This window comes from Scyliorhinus torazame, chromosome 4 (assembly GCF_047496885.1).
Source record: "Scyliorhinus torazame isolate Kashiwa2021f chromosome 4, sScyTor2.1, whole genome shotgun sequence".
Lineage (NCBI taxonomy): Eukaryota > Metazoa > Chordata > Chondrichthyes > Carcharhiniformes > Scyliorhinidae > Scyliorhinus > Scyliorhinus torazame.
Genome location: NC_092710.1, coordinates 127459083 through 127480314, shown reverse-complemented (window position 1 = coordinate 127480314; position 21232 = coordinate 127459083). Strand labels below are relative to the sequence as shown.

Genomic DNA, 21232 nt, shown 5'->3' with positions numbered 1-21232 from the left:
GCAACAGTGGGAATTATTGGTCAGCCTATTGCCTTGTTGACTGATGTAATTCCTAGGAAAGCACTTATAAAGCACCCCGCCATTGATTCAGGAGCTTGTCTTAATTCGGAAGCCACCTCACTGATCACCCGGCAAGGTGCTTTGGTTCCTCACTGTTCTGAACAACTGGTGCTATGTTTCCAAATCATTGGACAGCTGCTCAGAAAATTAGCAACAGTTGGCCATAGTGAGCGTTGGCATGAGAAACTTCATATTTTATGATGGTTCCTGATTGCTGTGCTGTTGGAGACAGAATGAGTTTCAGAATGTTAAGCGGCAGGGAACTAACAAATGTAATTTACCAGCCATACAGTCGGCACGTTAGACATCAAAATGATAGAAATGAGACTTTGAGATGATGAGGCTCATTCTGCCTGCTGTATCGTTTCCTTCAGTAATGCTATCAGATGTATTCCAGAAATTACAATTCTAAAATGTATTGCAGCTATGATGTTTTAAACTTTAGAATTCATGAGACTGTTTATGTTTTAAATAGATAGGAACAGGAGCAGACCATTCAACCCGTCGAGGCTCCTCCGCATTCAGTACGATCATCGCTAATTGGACACGTCAATACCTTTTATCTACATTATCCCCATAACCCTTTACGTTATTGTTAATCAGAAATCTATCAATCGCTACCTTAAATACACTCTGTGATTAAGCTTCCACAGCCCTCTGGGATAGAAAATTCCAAAAATTTACAACCCCCTGTGTCAGGATATTTCTCCTCACCTTGGTCCTAAGTGGCATCCCCCTTATTTTAAGATTGTGCCTCCTGATTCTAGACTCCCCAACCAAGGGAAACATCTACCTGCATCTATCTTGTCCATTCCATAAAGTATTTTGTAGGTTTCAATGAGATCATCTATCATTCTTCGAAACTCTAACAATAATAATAATCTTTATTAGTGTCACAAGTTGGCTTACATTAACACTGCAATGAAGTTACTGTGAAAATCCCCTAGTCGACACACTCTGCCGTCTGTTCGGGTACATGGAGGGAGAATTCAGAATGTCCAATTCGCCTAACAAGCACATCTTTCGGGACTTGTGGGAGGAAATCGTAGCACTTGGAGGAAACCCACGTAGACATGGGGAGAACGTGCAGGCTCCATACAGACAGTGACTTAAGCTGTGAATTGAACCCGGGTCCCTGGTGCTGTGAAGCAACAGTGCTAAACACTGTGCTGCACGATAATACAGGCCTAGTTTTCCCAATTTCTCTTCATAAGACAGTCCTGCCATCCAGAATAAGTCTGGAGAACCTTCGTTGCAGTCCCTCTATGGCAATAATATATATCCTTTCTAAACTAAGGGGACCAAAACTGCACAGAGGTGCTGTTTACCCAAGCTTCTATACTACTCCTGCATTCAAGTCCTCTTGCGATAAAGGCTAACATTTCATTAGCCTTCTAAATAACTTGCTGCATCTGCACGCTAGCCTTCAATGACTTATGGACACAGGTTCCTTTGCAGATGTACACTTTCTAATTTCTTACCTTTTAGGAAATACTGCTGTTGAGAATTACTAAAATTAGTATGCCTTATAAATAGTTACTATTTTGAGACATTAGCAAGTCAACTTTCTGGCATTGTTGATGTTGGTTGTACAATTTAGCATGAAAATGAATCAAAATGATACTTAGTTTTGTTCTACCATCTCAATGTAATTACAAGTAAGCATTTTATCAGATTGTTTTAAAATATTCAGATTCATAATATAGAGATGAGAAGCCAAATTACTGTCAGCGGTATTATTGTTTGGATGCTTAACCCACACATACCAAATTGTTCCATACTATTTTAATAAAGGGTATATTAAACCAATTGGTTTAATGCCTTCATGAAAAGTAACTGAGGAAACTTGATATGAACACATTAAATATTTGTTTGAAAACATAATCAGCAGTAATTTCTATTCAATAATTGGGAAGCAGAAAATGCAGTTAAATCTGGCATGAAGATCATTTGCCCAGTGTGCGATTTAGCAACAATACTGATAAACTGATAAGTACATTGGAAGTTAAGCCAATTGTTTTTATTATATTAATCAAACAAATCAATTATCCAGTTTTAATCAATATTAGGAAACCTCATATGCAAAGTGACCACCCACAGTTAATTCCAAATGGTTCTTTTAGTTATGCATTCAGCTCGAGACAAACAGATGGATAATCCTAAATGTAGACATGCACTGGACTTCAACAAATTTTATTCATTCGCTGAAGCTACTCACTGTCATTGTATAAAATCAGAGTGCACCCTATCATATCCCGTTCACAGGTATTGTGTAAAATCACAGTTCATCCCCAATCTTATCCTGTTCATTTGTAATGTCCAAGGGTACAGTGTACTCAATCAAATCCCATTCACTCCTACTGCACTTTATTAACCACTTCTTGGTTACTTTCCATTAGACTTCATGAGGATTAAATCAGTCACTTAAAGTTTCAACATAAAGTCCAAAATTCGTACAACGCAGACAGTATGCCTGCAGGACGGCATCTTGAAATTGCAGCCTGCACGTACACGTCATGATGATGGGCAGCAAGATTGGGACATGAATCAGTACCCAATGCTAATTTCAAGCTACCGCTGCCTGCTATTTTGAAGCTCCATATGCCAGCCAACATCTTGTCATAACCTCACAGAGCTGAACACAATGTTAACAGGCAAGAGAGGCATGGAGGAATGAAGAGAAGTCATGCAGAGCAGAATAAGCTTCTAGAAGAGAAGGAAGACTTTCCAGTGTACCAAGCATTTGAATGTGTACACCCTCCTCTGGGGCCTGAGCCATTGGGGTCTTTATCTGACTTCTTTGCAAGAGAACGAGCTGGCATCTGTGCTATCCTTTACCCAAACCCTGGCTCAAGCCCTCAATGTCCTATCCTCCAAATCAATGATTCTCAAACTTTTGGTTGAATGAGCCCTTTTCAAATGGGATAGTAGTAATCATAGATTCCCAATCCCCATCCAAATTATACTATATAATAGTTATAATGAAAGTACTACATGTAAGAAGTGTCTTAATGATGTTGGTAAGTAAACCAGTACTTATTTACAGATATCAGTGAAATGGATATGCTTGTTTCCCACTGCAGAGCCTCTGCAACCTTGCGACAGCCAGCTGGCTCTGCAGTGTATATGTGTCAGCTGCAGCTTTCTCCTGCCCCTGGCTCACATTTCACATTATCTTGTGATTCCCCTGGAAAGTCTCTGTGGATCGGCAGGAGTCTACAGATCCTAGTGCTCTAAAGTACACACAGTGCCAGTCTCTGAGATAATGGCTTTGAGTGTAAGATCAAGTGATATTGTCTCTTCATCATCAGTGTCATCGTCCTCTTCCTGCTCTGACTGGAAAGGTTCCAGTGTCTTGGTATATGAAATTAAAAAGGTTGAGGTTGTAATAAGAGAGGAGGAAGTAAGAGGTTTATGTTTACATCAATTATAGCTTGTGAGTCAGAAGATACTGCAGGGTGGGGGATGAAACAGGATGAGAGGAGGAGCATTAGGTATGCAGGTAATCCATTATCGATCCCTACTGCCTGATCAGTGACCATGACCTCAGCAATGCCCTACCATGATGGCCAGCACTGTCTCACACATGTAGGTCAGCTTGTTCTCCTCTAGTTCTTGCCTGGTGCTCCTGTTATTCTCCACCATCACCTGTCTGAAACCAGGAAGAATGCCAATGTAACATATTTGGGAAAAATGTCTGTTACAGGTGAATAAGCTGTGATATGTGGGTATGAGGCTTGCAACAGTGCTAAATGTGTGAGAATGAGGTAAACAATTTGAATTGAAGCGTTGAGTACAGATTTGTTGACATTGTTGGTAGTTGACTGATAGGTATATTATTTGGGCAGTAGATAAGACTTCAAACTTGAGGTACTGAGGCTAATCGTGCAAGTGGAATGATACACCATGTGCGGATTATTTAGTTATGCATTTAACTCGAGACAAACAGATGGATAACCCTAAGTTTAGACTTCTATTGGACTTCAGCAAATTTCATGCATTCTATGAAGCCACTCACTGACAGATAAAATCATAGTGCACTCTATTATATCCTCTTCACAGTTACTGTATAAAATCACAGTTCATCCCCACTCTTATACTGTTCATTTGTAATGTTCAACTGTAATTTGTTCATTTTGGTCATCTTTTGGCAGAGTGATTAGCGCCAGCCTTTTGGTGAGATCCAGACTGGATCACCAACACCAAAATAATCAGAGTCCGTTCTGGGAAGAATTAGCAAGGTTGTTCCCAATGCTCATAGTGCTGGGAATGACCCCGCTATCTTAATGTACTCTGTTGCTATTTTGGGCTATGGTGGGGAACACCTCCCCCCCACACCTCCACCACCGAGGCCGCACTTAGCGTCATTTTCTGCACTGAGGAGCTCAGTGGCGCCCGATCTCTTGACCCTCGACGTGACCCCTGGACCCCTCCCCCATCTCACCTATAAGTCAGTCCTCGGGACCTCCCCGCACTCCACCACACACAGAATGGTGCCCCCCAGGCATGGGAAAAATGCCAGCCTGTCAGTGTCACCTGGGCACCAGGTTAACCAGGGTGGCACTTCCAGAGTGGCAGGCTAGTAGTGCCAAGGTGCTCAGAGGCCAACCACCCGGGGGCCTCCGAACGCCTGGGAGACCCCCCACCCCAACATCTACCAGCCTCGCCGAGGAGACCCCCAGCCGGGTGCCATTTAGCGCTGGTCCCCACAGACAGGAAGCAGGTGGAACAGCACTTGGGGGGTCTCCCAGGCAATCTGGGTGGTAGGCCTTGGACAGGGTGGCACTTCTGGTGCCACCTGGGCACTGCCATCCTGGCACCCAAGCAGTACCAACCTGGCACTGCAAAGATGTCCGTGGTACTGCCAGGCTGGCAGGGCATTGTCAGACTACCAGCCTGGCATTTGCCTATGCTAGGGACTGAGTCTGGCGATGCCCTGCCCATGCAGGGGCTGGTTTAACACAGTGGGCTAAACAGCTGGCTTGCAATGCAGAACAAGGTCAGCCACGCAGGTTCAATTCCCGTACCGCCCTCCCCAAACAGGTGCCGGAATGTGGCGACTAGGGGCTTTTCACAGTAACTTCATTGACGTTGTGACAATAAGCGATTATTATTGTTATTATTATTATGTGAGGTGAGGCCCCAAGGAACCCCTCATAGTTGGATATCATAGGTATCATAGAATTTTAGAATTTACAGTGCAGAAGTAGGCCATTCAGCCCATCGAGTCTGCACCGGCTCTTGGAAAGAGCACCCTACCCAAGGTCAACACCTCCACCCTATCCCTATAACCCAGTAACCCCATCCAACACTAAGGGCAATTTTGGACACTAAGAGCAATTTATCATGGCCAATCCACCTAACCTTCACATCTTTGGACTGTGGGAGGAAACCGGAGCACCCGGAGGAAACCCACACACACACGGTTAGGATGTGCAGACTCCGCACAGTGACCCAAGCCGGAATCGAACCTGGGACCCTGGAGCTGTGAAGCAATTGTGCTATCCACAATGCTACCATGCTGCCCTAAAGTTATTCCGGCATTGGGTGGATCCGGGGGTCGTGCCCTGGAGTTGAGAGATCGGGGCACCGTTTGAAAATGACATCCCGATCTCTTTCTGCATTGAGGAGGTCTGCTCTTCACAGCTCCTCAGTGCACAAAGTTATGCTAAGTGCGGCTTTGAATGGGGATGGGGGGGGGGGTGGATGGGGGGGACACATTTCCCGTTGGGGCACCAAATAGCAATAGAGTGCCATTAGATAGTAGGGTCATTCCCCAGGCATTGGCCCTGCTAATCCCGCCCAGAACGGACTCTGAATTTGTTTTGGTTGGATCGCACCCTGGAATTTTTTTCTGTGCTGGGGAACCAGCAAGACCGGATCCTCAGAGATCAGGCCGCCAATTTGAAGAGGTGACCTGATCTCAAGGTGAGGTTGAGGGCCCCCTACACTTCTCTCTGATGGACAAAATAACCCCCACAGACATGGGCAAAACTCCCAAACCACAGCATCCGAGAGGCAACCTTTCTCTCATCACTGAAAGTTTGCATGAGCCCTCCCACCACCTAGGCATTAGGGTTACTCTGCCCCACACCCTTCCCTCGTTATGGGCATCGGGGCATCTCCCCCCGCCCCCCTCCCAAAGTGAGCATACCCTGCTAGGGGGTCGCTGAGGGTCCCCCTCCTTTCTTCCCTCTCCCTTCTTTCAGGACCCCTGTATCCTTCCTGACCCCCCCTTCATGTCCATGAAAAATCACCTCTTTCATGGACATGGCGCCCCCTGGTCCCTACTCTTGGCAGTATCAGCCTGTCACCCTGTGACTGCCAATCTGGCACCCAGGCACTGTCCCTGGCACTATGGCAGTGCCAGAGCAGTTCCCTGCCATGTCCCTGACCACCCAGCGCCTCCGGGCCCCCCTGGTGTGGCCATCACATCTAAGGTCTCCGTTTGCGGAGACCAGTACTCCTGTTTTGTACCAAAATCTCTAGTGCAGTATCTGAAAATCGTGGCAATGGTCTCCTGAATATCCAGCCATCACTCTACAAGTATCACAGCCCAGAATCAGAGTTGAAACAGCTGCCATTACTTCCAGCAGTCAGCATTACCCTCCATTTGCGAGGCGACTTTGAGGCAGACTGCCTTTAAGCAGCACTAGAAATTAGTGACATCATGCCCGCTGCTCTTTATGCAGCAAATTAATAGTACTGGCTGCACTTAGCAATCATATAACCATGCAGCAATTTAATGTGCTGCCTGCAACACAGTGAACACCATGGGTTAATCGCACACCCTGGCCTGTGTGCCCATTTTGGGGGATTTTCCACTTTAACCACTCGTATCTATCCAACTGATTGCTACTGACCTAAAAGCAAATCACTGCGAATGTTGAAATCTGAAACCAAAATAGAAAATGCTGGACAATCTCAGCATCTGTGGAGAGAGAACGGAGCTAACGTTTCGAGTCTGGATGACTCTTTGTCAAAGCACGATTACTACTGCATCCTGTTCTTTAGTGTTTATGAACTCATCAGTCTCATGCAAAAATACTTTTGAATATTAACTACTACCTCAAAATGTGCAGTGCAATACACAGGACATGCAAAATGGGCAACACACTGCCAAATTTCACCTTACGTGTAAATTTCATGTTTCTGTTGAAGTTAATTTTTAATTGTTGAATAGATAACTGACTCTCCTTCAGTGTGATAATATGCAAATTGGTTATTTTCCTCTGTAGTTTACAGAATGCTAGCTCCCAGGATTGTCGTGATCCAATCCCACAAATTCCTGAAAGACTAGTTCTGTATCCTCTTGGGGTCAGCTGCATTTGTTTGCATCATCATTTGTGCAGTTGTGCTAATAGAGCCAAATTAGAAAATCACCACCTTCACATTGGCCTTCAGTTATAGTCTAGATTCAATGCGCTGTGTGGTAATCTCAGACAGTCAAAGGATTTCCCTGGCTGAGGAATCTATAACACTGGCATCGCAGTCTCAAGAGTAAAGAGTTCATCGTTTGCGATTGAGATCCAAAATATTTTCACTCAAATGTTTGTGAATCTTTGGAACGGTCTACAGCACAAGTCTCAGTTATTGAGTATACTCAAAACAGAGGTTGATCGTTTTTTGGATACTCAGCAAGTTAAGAGATATTAGAATAATGCAAAGAGATGGAATTGAGATCAGCCATGATCTTGTTAAATGGTGGAGGAGGCTTCAAAGACCAAATTACCTAGTTCTATTTCTTATGTTCTAGCTAAGACTCAAGAACAACATGCAAGATGCTCGATACCATCCAGGACAAAGCAGCCCGCTTGTTTGGTGCCCCTTCCACAAACATTCACTCCCTCCACTACCGACACACAATAGCAGCCATGTGTACCATCTAAAAGATGCACTGCAAGAACTTGCCAAGGCTCCTTAAGCAGCACCTTCCAAACTCACGACCATTAACACAAGAAAGTTAAGGGCAGCAGATACACGGGAACACCACACCTGGAAGTTCTCCTCCAAGTCACTCACCATCCTTACTTTGAAATATATTGTCGTTCCTTCATTGTTGTTGGGTCAAAATCCTGGAACTCCCTCCCTAACAGCACAATGAATCTACACACACCAAGTGGACTGCAACAATCCAAGAAGGCAGCTCACCACCATCTTTGAAGGGCAATGGGGATAGGCAATAAATGCTGGCCTAGCCAACAAAGCTCACATCCCTTAAAAAATAAATTAAAAAAAAGATCAACCAAGGTAGCAAAATCAAATTCCAATCTCTGGTTCAGTACCAGATAGTGGTTTAACACTAGCATGAGGACCTCACACTGCAATAAGTCATTGTAACCTCACACTGCTGTTTGGTGGTGACATTACAGTCTTCACACTGTTAACACAGATGTTCGACATATGTTGATATCTGCATGAATACTTCAATTCAATTGGCATTAAAATAAGGCAAAACAATTGAGTACTATCCTCTTAATGTTTTGCAGGTCACCCCAGAGGTAAATCATGTTTTACTTTATTAACAGGGATGAATGATAAGTAAGCATCTATTTCATGTTTTAGTTTTTATTGACTGAATTTACTATCTAAAATGCACCTACCTATTTTCAATATATGAATCAGTAAAATGATCCTGTGTTAATAGGAAAGTGCTACTGCATTAATCTTAGTTTTATTTGGAGTTTTGCTCCGAAGCCTCACTGGGAGTTACATTTGTAGATTGTTGTCAGCCCAGTTAGAGATTGGAAAAAACCCAAAAGGTAACACTGAAAATGACTGAAAGAGGCTGATTATGCATTTTCTTGCAAGCTTGAAGTGAGAAGATGCAGTTAACATTGCAAGCCAGTCAGTCTGCTCCAGACACTAAAGTCCCTATGACTATAATCCCCCTCAATACAAAGCCACTTGATAATATCATACAGAGCCTTTGCTCTCACCTCTGACAATCTTTGCTTCCTTAAGCCTGATGGCAGTTTGCAGACAGTAGACCTGTCTCTTCATCAACCATAATGGGCCAAATTTTGCAGTTGTCAGAAAAATGACTTTCAATGGGATTTTGCACTGGAAGTTACTGTAGATTAGAGAACCAAATATTCAGCTAAATGAGCAGAATAGAGAGAGGGTAAAACATGTATTTTTAATCTCGAACAATAACATCTGAAGGAATCAGTCACTTTTCAATGCTGGAGAATATTTTGGGCAGTAATTAAGATTTATCACATTGCTAAAACTTCACTTACACCAGAATGGATGAATCCTAACTTTTTTCTGATTGTTCTAGTATGGATATATCAGGTAAGTATAGCATCTTCATACCATTTCATGTATTTCAATGCTGGGTCTCTTGATTAGGTACACTTCTCTTAGAGTACTACTAGAAGTAAGTTAGAAACAAATCAATGTGGTGGACATAAAATAGAGCTAGGAGCAGGAGAGCTGGAGAGGGAAGGCAATCAGCACACCACTGCAGACCCAAAGAGAAAGCAGATAGAGACAGACCAAGGAACACAAAATTCTAGTGAGGAGAAGCCAGCTCTTTACAAAGAGATCCGTTTTTCACAAATCAAAACTGAAGATCTTGCTGGCAATGTGCAAGCTCGCTAAAGGAGTCAAAAAATTGGAAGGCTGTATAAATAGTTTGGAGATGCTGAAGATGCTACTTTTCCTAAAAGTAGCCAAATTGTGAACTGGGTTTTCTTTGGTTGGTCAGTTGAAAGGAACTCTGGAAAGTTACACCATCAAGACTATTGTGATCTTGGGGAGGGAGAGTTGATAGAAATGTGCTTTCTGATGATCAGCGTAAAGGTGAAAGCTATTGTCGGGTAAGATTCCTGACCTACCTTGTGTGAGTAACAAACAGCATATTGTGGAACTGTGTAGCTACATAATGACGCATGTCTACGAGGAGAGTTGCAGATGCTTATGGCTTTATTAGACACATAAGATCTTGCAGGGTCTTGACAGGTTGGATGAACCTTTTTCTTGGAGAACCTAAAACTAGGGGTCACTTTGAAAATAAGGAGCCGCCCATTTAAAACAGAGATGCAATTTTATTTCTCTCTGAGGGTTGCGAGTCTTGGAACTTCTTGCTGAAACTGAGGTGGAAGCAGAGTCCTTGAATATTTTGAAGGCAGAGGTGGATAGATTCTTGATAAGCAATACGAAGAAAGACTATCAGGGATAGGCAGGATGTAGATTGAGGTTACTATCAGATCAGTCATGATCTTATTAAATGGCGGAGCAGGCTTGAGGGGCCGAATGGCCTACTCCTGCTCCTTGTTGAATATTTGTATATATCTTTGTTAGATTGACTATTTAAAGCAAAGAATAACTTTTTATTTTCCTGTTCATTCATATTTAACTGGACTGTATGTCACCCTCAATTAAAAGGATAGGTTGATGATAATCCCATATCTTAGTTAGTGCTGCTCAGATGCCCTTCTGGCTCTGAGATTAATAGCTAATATTTATCTTGACACGAGAGGAATAATTGTAGTGTTCCTGTATTTTAATCAGTATTGCAGATCAGTAAATTAATATGCTTTATTTAAAGGAACTTGTAGCTTCTCTTGGCCACATAAAAGCCTTCCGGATGCTATAATTTTCCATAACCTTGTGTTTTGAATGCAACAGTTCAGACACAGAATTAACGCTCATTTATTAGCAGAGTTGCTTGAACATGGGAAAGTATGCCCTTTGGTACCCCGGTACGATTTCTTCAGGTAGTTTTGCACTCCGGATAACATCATTGTCATAAATAAATTCAAGTAATGCCTAAGCGTTCAACACAAAATTGCCCTTTATATATGTTTTGTACATAATTAGTGAATAATTTCAGTTCCAAGTAAATCTCTCTTGAATTATTAGTGACAAATTCCCAAGAGAGGCTCAAATGAAAAAAGCCCTTCAGCCCATTTGTTATCATCCTTCTAGAATGCCAGTCTTAGTATTAAGTGCCCCAGTACAGAGTTTAATTGTTCCTTGAGCAATTTATTTTGCAAGGATAGGGAAACAGATTGGAGCATAGAGAGAAGGTACAAGGTGCACAGGGTTCTTCGGGGAGACAAAAAATGTTGGAATAGAATGGTTCAGAAATAGATCAGACCGGGGTGGGGGAAATGGAAGGCAGACAAGGTGGGTTTAGAGTGCATGTGAGTAAATGAGTTTGGTGAGCTGCAGGCGCATAGTTAAATGTGCTTATGATATAACGACAGTGAGGGAAACCTGGCTCAAACAGACGGTGTTCATCTGCCTTGCTCTCGTACATAATATATATGATCAAACCCCAATTCGCACCATAAATCTGTCCATCAAAAGGCTTATTGAGACTAAATCCATGAAAGAACTTCATCCAAAACTATGTGTGTTCACCTGACCATGATGGGCCATGCTCATTGTGTTTGTGACCTTGAGACTTTCTTCTGAAGGTTGAGATATGGGACATTCAAAGATGCTGAATGTGCAAATGTCTGGAGTCTAGCTCTAATTCAGCACTGTCAACTAGATATCCATATAATAATCTAATAATAATCTGTATTGTTGTCACAAGTAGGCTTACATTAACACTGAAATTAAATGACTGTGAAAATCCCCTAGTCGCCACATTCCAGTGCCTGTTCGGGTACACTGAGGGAGAATTCAGAATATCTAAGTCACCTAACAAGCACGTCGTTCGGGATTTGTGGGAGGAAACCGGAGCACACGGAGGAAACCCACGCAGACACAGGGAGATTCTGCACAGACAGTGACCCAAGCCAGGAATTGAACCTGAGACCCTGGCGCTGTGAAGCAACACTGCTAACCACTGTGCCACCGTGCCGACCCAGATATGTTTACCACGGCTCTTGTGATCCATTTAAAAAGCCCAGAATCCCATATGTTTCATTAACTGCTTTGTTAACCAGTCCTTCCACCTTCAAAAATGTGTGTATATACACGCCCGGGTCTCTCAATTTCTGCATTTCCTTTTGAGATTATACTATTTAGTCTATATTGCGTCTTCTCACCCTTCTGAACAAAATTAATCATTTCACATTTCTCTTCATTAAATTCTATGTGTGGGCTCATTTCAGCTATTATCCTCCTGACGTCAGCTATTATCCTCCTCATTGTTTACACCGTTTCTGAGTTTTGTGTCATTTATAATTTTTGAAATTATGCCCAGTATATCCAAGTTCAGATCATTAAGATGTAACAAAAAATGATTTACTCCTAATATCACCCATTGGGGAACTGTATACCTCCCTCCAGTGAGGAAAGAGATCTCACCACTCCTCTCTCCTTTTGATCCTTGGCCAATTCTGTATCCACACAGCCACTGTCCTCTTAATCCTATAAGCTTCAATTTTGCAAATGAAAAGCTTATTATGTGGTATTTTGTCAAATGCAATCATCACACTACATGATAAGGAGATTCATGGGATGCGGTGGCGTAGTGGTATTGTCATTATATAGTAATTCCGAGATCCAGGGGTCTCGATCCTGGATTTGAATCCCGTCATGGCAGATGGTGAAATTTGAATTCAATAAAAATCTGGAATCAAAAGTACAACAATGACCATGAAACAATTGCCGATTGTCGTAATGCCCCACCTGGTTCACTAATGTCCTTCAGGTAAGGAAATCTGCCGTCCTTACCCGGTCTGGCCTACAAGTGACTCCAGACCCACATAGAAATGACTCATAACTGTTCCCCCTCTGAAATGGCCTAACAAGCCACTCAATTCAGTGGATATTAGGGATGAAGAACAAATGCTGACCCAGCCAGCAATGCCCACATCTACAGAATTAATTTTAAAAATCTGAGAAGTCCTTGATGGAATGAGAGGCTGATATACCATAGGCGTTGTCGGTATATAGACGGAGAATGACAGAGATTGAGCAAATAGGCAATGACACGGGTTTCTTCCTGGAGATAGAGGAGGCAAACTAGGAGGAGGGGTGTCACCTTTTATCTGAAGGGCAACTGAACTGAAATGGAAGTGGACCTCATAAATCTAGGTGTGGATAAATTGGAAACTCTGTCGACAAGGATATGGTCAAAATTACCTAAAGGCAACTTCTTTAGATCACCAATTTAGGGTAAGTGGTTGGACGAAGAATTCATTGCAAGGAAAGGGTGTAGAGGAACAGACAAAGAAAGAGATAACTTCAACTTGTCATAAATAGATCGGCAATTTTAGTGGAATAAAAACAAAAACATGATTCTAATGTGCAATTAATGTCCGAAAATGGGATATTAAAAAGGTTCTACGACCAGAAATAGAGAGGTGCTTTGCAGAGGGTTGCTGTAAAATTGCTGGAGACTGGATCATTCATTAATGGAATAGTAAGCCATTTACTTCATTTAGATGCCTTAACTGCACCGTTAACACAGTTTCCAGTGAGTTAAAATTATTCTCATTTTATGACAAACAGGCTGAGATCATCATTGTTTGCATAAAAAGCTGTCTGGTAGTTTTACCTTTGTAATCCTCATCAAGTTTGGAATTTTGTTTCATTTGGATCACATCACAGCAAGTTAGTGTTCCCTTTGCCTTCTTGCTAACGTCTGCAAGAGATTGCAGACAGATTTCCTCTAGAGCAGGCAAAACAAGGTGAACTGCACCATGCGTACATCTTGGGATGCCTCCTCTCGAATGCTACATATGCAACCAGTTCGGCTAAAGGGGGGGGCAACCCTCCAAGATTGGCCTAGAGTCTCCAAGAACTGAAGATCAATCATAAGGAGACTGCAGTGTGCAACTGTGGAGAAAAATCATAAGAGCATTTGAAAAATTGCTTTATTTTGTCATTTTCTTTGAACGCTTTACCAGATATAAAAATATTGAAAATAGGAAGGGAGTACATCTCTATGGTGGGTGTGATGGATAACTAATAACAGGAGCGTGGTGGGAAAGTCATATGATAAAATCTCGAGGAACACATTGTGTTAAAATATGCAACTTTAACTTGGGACCGCAGAATGAAGTCTTCCCATCAGTCTTTGAATCACTGCTTCAACCTTTTAACTTTCTGCAATATCGTGAAAAAAGTTCTTAGCTATGGATGAGCTAGCCCAGGCAGTGTTTATGAGAGTTTAACATGGTTGTGCAATTTAATTGCACACTACAATTCCAGTGAGAATGGTCAGGCATTGAAAGTTGGGAGGATCTTCCACAACCCACTTTTTTCTTTGACAGAAAGCTTCATCCACTATAGTCTCGATTAAGGCAGAGGGCCAAAGTTTGAGAAGTGAAAAGTGGATGGTGCAAGCTTCTTGCTGCAGCACACTTTGCCCAACATCGGTAATGCAAACCAGGGCAACCTGGTTTTCAAGTTTTAATTGTGCACAAGTTTCATCAGCTTTTAAAACATCATTGAGATTCTTTGCACAATATTATGAGTAATGGTTTGAAATTGATTTGTGTAGTTTGTTATTGATCTAGTTTAGGAGGTACTGCACAGTTGAACATACTGCACATGTCCTTTCAGGAGAAAATATGATCTGTTTAGGTTTTTAAATGTTTCCCCTGACGTCTCAATCGGGCAAGATTCCATGTGTGACAAATGAAGCTGTCTGAAAGGATTATCTCTGATTTTCACTGTTAAAAGAAAAAATAAAGCTTTGTCATAAATATTGAGGACTTGGGAAGCTTGATTTTCAATTGCTCGTGAGGATGTCAGATGCAGGCATGCTTTAAAACTAGCATTCTACGATGGCATGTCAGTCTTCTGATATATCCAGAACGTGCTGCAATTTTCAAAGCAAGGGGGTGGGTGGGCATGAAACATTCGCCTCCAATTAATGGTCTGTTGATCTGCTTGAAGGGGATAGGAAGGTTATTTTCAAAGTGAAGACTGGAGAAAGTGAATGGTCTCAGCCATCGGGAACAATGGAGGAAGTTGATATGTGCTGTGGATGATGAATAAAAGGGTGACTCAAATAGAATGAGTCAAGTGCCTTCCAATTGACCATTTGGCCACCTGCATGCACCATGACACTCAGCCCTCTACCACTGTGCCTGCTCCCTTTTGCAAAGCATTGCAGTCTACAACCAGTACGGTCCACAGTATGGGGTCAGTCTGCTAACTGTTGTCCTTTCTTTATTTCAGAGCATTTTTTTTTGCTCCCTCCTTCTAACTTACTGTCCCTGTGTCTGATGTCGCTAGCACCATTAATTGGGTGCTGAGCTCAACTCCAGACCAATTAATGGATTTCCATCTCAAAATAAGGTCATGATTAGCAATAAAGTAGTGATTTAATTTGGGCATGTTTTCGAAGATGTAATAAGCTATTTGACTCTTCTTGGGAATTGGTTTAGAAATATCGACTCTTTAATGATAAATAAATCGATGTTTAACTAGTTTTTTTGCTCCATACAACCTTGTTTTATGCATTCTCTTTCTGTGCAGTGTGACTATCCTTCGCCTGGCCCTGGGACTCAGTTAGGAACCAATAACATTTTGTTTGAAGTAGATACAGGTTGAGATTCAGGACATCTGCCTTAGGAATTAAGCCGTAAGCCATAAGGTTCCATGCGTTTTCAAGAAACGAAAACAAAATTTACTATAAAATTCTGGAAAGAAAATATGACTTAAAATATATATCTTACACTGACATTTAGGGTAAGTATGATGTACAGTGAATTAACAGGCAAACTGTGATCGGATACACCACAATATAGAATAAATGACACTTGCGACCAATGCCAGAGTCCAAGATTTCTCAAAAAATTATTTAGACGTTAGTCCCAATTGTGGTCAGTCATTCTCATTAAAACATCATCTCTCCCATGAGGGTTTCTAATCTCCACCTTTTGAGATCCTGCCTTCGTATTCCCTCCAAACGTGTCTCCCACTCGGATGGCTTTAACAATGGCCCATCTCGCAGGGTTTCAATTTTTTCTTCCAAGATTCTTTCTCCATGGATGTCCAAGTGACTCAGTACTAACTTACAAGCACACTTTCAGTCCCATGGCTATGTCAAGCTCCAAAGGTCCAACGGCCCTCCTTTTCCCCCAACAGTCCACAGTATGGAGCCGGTCTGCTAGCAGCAGCTTTTTCTTTAATTAAGGGCATAGCTTTTTGCTCCCGCTTGTAAATTGGCTCACAGGACCTAATTACTGTTGCTGTGTCTGTGATTCATCTTGGCATTCTTCCTGAAGCTGACTGACTGAGAATAGTTGTTCACTGACGCTTGCACTAATCTGGGGGGGGCGGGGGTCATATTAAAAGGCTCCCAGAGGGTACCACCCTTGTTACGAGACAGGAACCAATTTAACAGCATTGGTACATCCTATACTTAAGATGCTACAATGTCCATAGTCTACAAATTTAACGCACACGGACCATAATGAATTGAATTTATAACAGCAGCACATGGCATTGAAATCTTAAGCAGAACATTGAAAATGGAGTAGGCCATTTGTCTCATTGAGCCTGTTCTGCCATTCAACAAGATAATTGATGATCTTCTACCTCACTCCACCCATCCGCACTATCCCTATATTCCTTGATCCCTTTGGTGCCTGAAAATTTATTGACCTCTGTCTTGAATGTACTCCATGATTGAGCATCCTCAGCCCTTTTGGATAGATTCTTGATGAACAAGGGAATGAAAGGTTATCTGAGTTGTCAGAATGTGCGTTTGAGATTACAATCAGATCAGCCATGGATTTATTGAATGGCAGAGCAGGCTGGAAGGGCCGAGTGGCCTACTCCTGCTCCTAATTCATATGTTCTTACATACATATAGAGAATTCCAAAGATTCGCAAACCCTTTGAGTAAAATAATTTTTCCTTATCTCAGCCCCAGATAGCCAACCACTTATTCTGAGACTGTGGTTCCCTGTTCTGGATTCTTCAGTCTGGGAAAATATTTTCTCAGCATCTACCCTATCAAATCCCTTAAGAATTGTGTATGCTTTAATTAGATCACCTCTCATTCTTCTAAATGTCAGGGAACAGAAGCCTATCTTATACCCATAAGACATTCTCCTTAGCTCAGAAGTAAGTGTGGTTCCACTCCCAGTCATTGCACTCCTTCTCAGACTAAAGCAAGTATTAGATAAGAAGGCAGAAACGGCATAATTGAGGCATGTATCAGCAATGTCCTGTCGGAAAGTTTCTCTAATCTACTCCAATCTGATGTTCCAACGTGTTAATTTTCCAGGAGCCATGCACCACAATATGAAGGTCCCTCTAAATGCAAACATTTCCCATTCAAAAAACATTCTATTATTCCGACCTAAGTGCTGAATATTGCAATTAGTCACTGTATTCCATGACCTAAATCCCCTGTCGGGTGCGAAATCGGCTTCCAGCTGAGATCAGCCCTGGAACGTGATTTAACGCTGGCTGACCAATTAACAGGAAGCCAGTGTGAAATCTGCAGTGGGAAAGGCTCCATGCTGTTGGGGAGGCCAGGAAGAGGGTGGGTGCAGAGAAAAGGGCGAGTGCAGGCTCGTGGTTCTAATGTGCTCCCCCAGCAAGACAGCCAGTGGGGAGTGCTTCAGGGAGCTGCAGACCTGTAAGAAATAAATTGCAATGGAATAATGCGGAAAAGAGTACCTAGGCAGCACATTCAAACACAAACCTCAGTCTCCAGACACTTTTAAAAATGTTAGTTCAGCCGGAGAGTTCATCCCGCCCTGGATCAATGTTGCCGCTAAAACGTAAAAGGCCACCAGACCACATAAAATTGCCTTCAGTTGGCCCTTCATTGGGATAAATTTTCTGTTTGATTGTTGGCGTGTGTGCTTCCCACTTAGTGTATGCCCACCGACCACATGAGCGCCGTTAGGACATGCACCCAACATCTTTCCTTGCAATTTCATGCACTTCCAGGTCATGTGCACACCCACCCAAGCAATGTAAAATTCTCGTCTATATTCAATGTTCTTGGTCACTCACCCATTCCATCTTTACATCCTCCCCACCACTTAGTTTTCCACCTACCTTTATATGGTTGTCAAACTGGAATATGTTACACTCAGGTCCCTCAGCTATTTCAACATTATAGTTGTAAATAGCTGAGAGGCCCAAGTACTGATCCTTAAATGTCCCACTCATTATAACCTGCCAACCCAAAAATGTCCCATTCATTCCTGCTCTGTTTTCTGTCTGTTAACCAATCCTAGTCCCTGCTAATACATTACCCCAATTTGTGTAATAACCTCGTGGGACACCTGACCAAACGCTTGTTGAAAATCCAAATGTACTACATTGGCGAGTTACTCCATATCCATTCTACTAGTTAGCTCATAACAAAACACTGACAGTTTTGTCGAAAAGGTTTCCCTTTCATAATCCACATTGATTCTGCTTACTCAGTTTATATCATTTTGGCTGTCACTGGTGGCAAGCTACCCGGCCTATGGTTCCCCATTTGTGCTTTTCCCCTTCATTAAATAGTGAGGTTATGTTTGCTATCTTTCAATCTTTATGAATTGTTCTAGAATCGAAGGAACAGTTGAAGGTCAATACCAATACATCTACCATCTCTGCAGCTACCTCCTTTAAAACTTTAGCATGCAGATCTTCACGTCCAGGAGATTTGGCACCACTTAGTTCCCTTAACTTGTCCAGTACTATTTCATTACTTGGACTAATTTTGTTTTAGGTTCCTCATTCTTGTACACCATCTGTGACAAAAAGCAACCTTTTATCCATGGGTTTATGGGTTCGTTACATGTGGAAAATCTTCCATGTTTGACATGAATTGTGTACCAATTTCAAATGAATGTTGGGAGTTTGTTTTTGCTTTTATTTCAAAAATCGGCAAGTATTGCAAATGATCTAACACAAACAGATAATCTTGTGTGTTACCAATCCAGCTTTTTCAGCTGAGTGAAAATCATGGAATTAAAGCATCACAGAATGTTACAGTATAAAAGTGTTATAATATGCCTTTAAGGAATGGCAGCATGACCTCACTTGAAAGGAAGTGTGCCATGCACTCCAGTTTTAGTTTCCCTTTTCCTTTCAGCAGAACATAAATGCACAGCTCGTTAGCTCTGATGTTTTCAAGTTATCTGTCCACGTGTGCCCAAAATTAACAAGTGAACCCACAACGTGTTTACCCAATCCCTTATGAGTGATTGGTGCTTTTATATCATTATATAATCACGACACATAGGAGGCCATTCCAACCTTCACACCTGCACAGGCTGACAAGTTGCCATCCACCCTAATCTCACTCCAGTTCTTGGTCTGGAGCCTTGTAGGAACCAGCAGTTCAGGTGCTTATCCAGATACTTTAAAAAAAATATTATGACGCTTTCTGATTTTGCCACTTTCCGGGAGTAAGTGCCACATCCCCTCCACCTTCCAGGTGAATAATTTAATCTTGAACCCACCTCTTACCCTAAATCTGTGACCCGTGTTCTGAACCATGAAAGTCAGGGGAATAGGGCCTTCCCAAGAACTCTATCTGGACATCTCATAAATTTAAATACGTCAATTAGATCTTCCCTTAGCCTCCTCTGCTCCAGAGAAAGTACCCCAAGCCTACCCAGCCTTTCCTGAAACTAAAACTTTCCAATCCAGGCAACATCCTCATAAGCCTCCTCTGTACCTTTTCAAATACAATTACATATTTCCTACAGAGCGATGACCAAAACTGCACTTAGGGCTCCAGTTATGGCCTAACTAGAGTTTTATACAGTTCCAATATAAACTCACTGCTTTTTTATGCTGTGCCTCAGCTAATAAAGGCAAGCATTTAGTGTGCTTTCATGACCACCTGTCAATCTGCCCAGCCATCTTCAGGAAGCTATGGACATGCACTCCAAGCTCCCTCCTTTCCTCTACACGTCTCGGTATTCTACCATTTTACTGTATATTCCTCTGCCTTGGGTTAACTCTTCTGCCTGAATTCTGCTTGTATATGAGTGCATTTGAAGTAGCAGCTAAAATTGACTTTCAGTAAATGATTTATCATACAGCAGCTTGAAAGCATTATCCAATATGGCACCACAATATTGGCATTCTCCTGATTAGAAAGAGATATAAAAAATGTTAGCAAGACTAATACTTTGCATTGTACCTTGTATGTGTGTGTATTCTGTAGGAGGTAGTTCTGGTTTATGTGGTGATCCTGGCATCCCGGCTCATGGTTCAAGACTGGGCGATGAGTTCAAGATCAGAAGTCTTCTGCGGTTCAACTGTGAAGCTGGTTATACTCTTCAAGGATCTTCAGAACGATCCTGCAAACCTAATGGCTCCTGGTCTGGTGTTCAACCAGTTTGTGAAGGTAACCTTTTGATTAAAAATAAGGTGAACCACAGGAAAGAACATCAATTTAAATGCAACGTAAATTAAGCGATCAAGGGAATAGGGATTTAAAAAGTATCAAACTTGCATTTTAAGAGGCTGTGTGCTGCGGCAGCTAATAAAGACTGAGGTGAGGAAAGAATACCACAGTTTTGAGATAATATACGATGAGTCAACTGGTAGAATGGAGAATCGGTCCAGTCAACAAAACCAAGAAGCCGGAAGATTATGGAAAGAGGCATATTTAACTAGCTTGAAAAGAGCAAGCAAAGTTCAGGGAAGCTCAGAACAATATGATAACAGCGGAGAGACCGTAATGTTTCCTATGTCCTATGCAGACCTGTGTGAGCAATGTTAAAAGTGACTCCAGAGAGTTGAGAGGAAAAGGCAGTCTTGTATGAACCTAGGTTTGGTAGAAATTAAGGAGCAAAGTCAGCAAGCCTGTACTCTGCTCATCTGCATTCGCTCTAGCCATTGAGTCATGAAGCATAAAAACAGGCCCTTTGGCCCACCATGTCTATCCCAACCATCAAATACCAATTTATACTAATCCCATTTACCAGCACTTGGTCCATAACCTACTCTGCCTTGGTGATTTAAGTATTTGTCCAGAGGTTTCTTAAATGTGTGAGTACCTGCCTCCACCACCCGATCGTGCAACGCCTTCTGTATTTACACCACCCTCTGGGTAAAAGAATGTTTCCTCTGGTGCCCTGAAAACCACTACACCTCACCTTAAACCTATGCCCTCTGGTCTTCGACATCTCTGCCATGGGAAAAAGATTCTTATGATCTACCCTCTCTATGCCTCTCATAATTTTGTGTACCTGATGAATTAGAAGTAGACTTCAAATAGTGTAGCTCTAATTTGATCTAGAACCCTGTCTAGTTAGGCATCCAGCCTCACTGAATATAC

The 21232-nt window shown here is 42.2% G+C and overlaps 1 protein-coding gene across 1 annotated transcript in view; it reads left to right on the top strand.

Annotated features, from left to right (window-relative positions):
- LOC140410474 (CUB and sushi domain-containing protein 1-like) overlaps positions 1-21232 on the top strand; it is a 3392839-nt gene that overhangs the window by 3281039 nt on the left and 90568 nt on the right. Inside the window, exon 57 of the mRNA XM_072498599.1 lies at positions 20114-20296. Within this exon, the coding sequence (XP_072354700.1) occupies positions 20114-20296 (183 nt within the window). The remainder of the gene's footprint in view (positions 1-20113; positions 20297-21232) is intronic.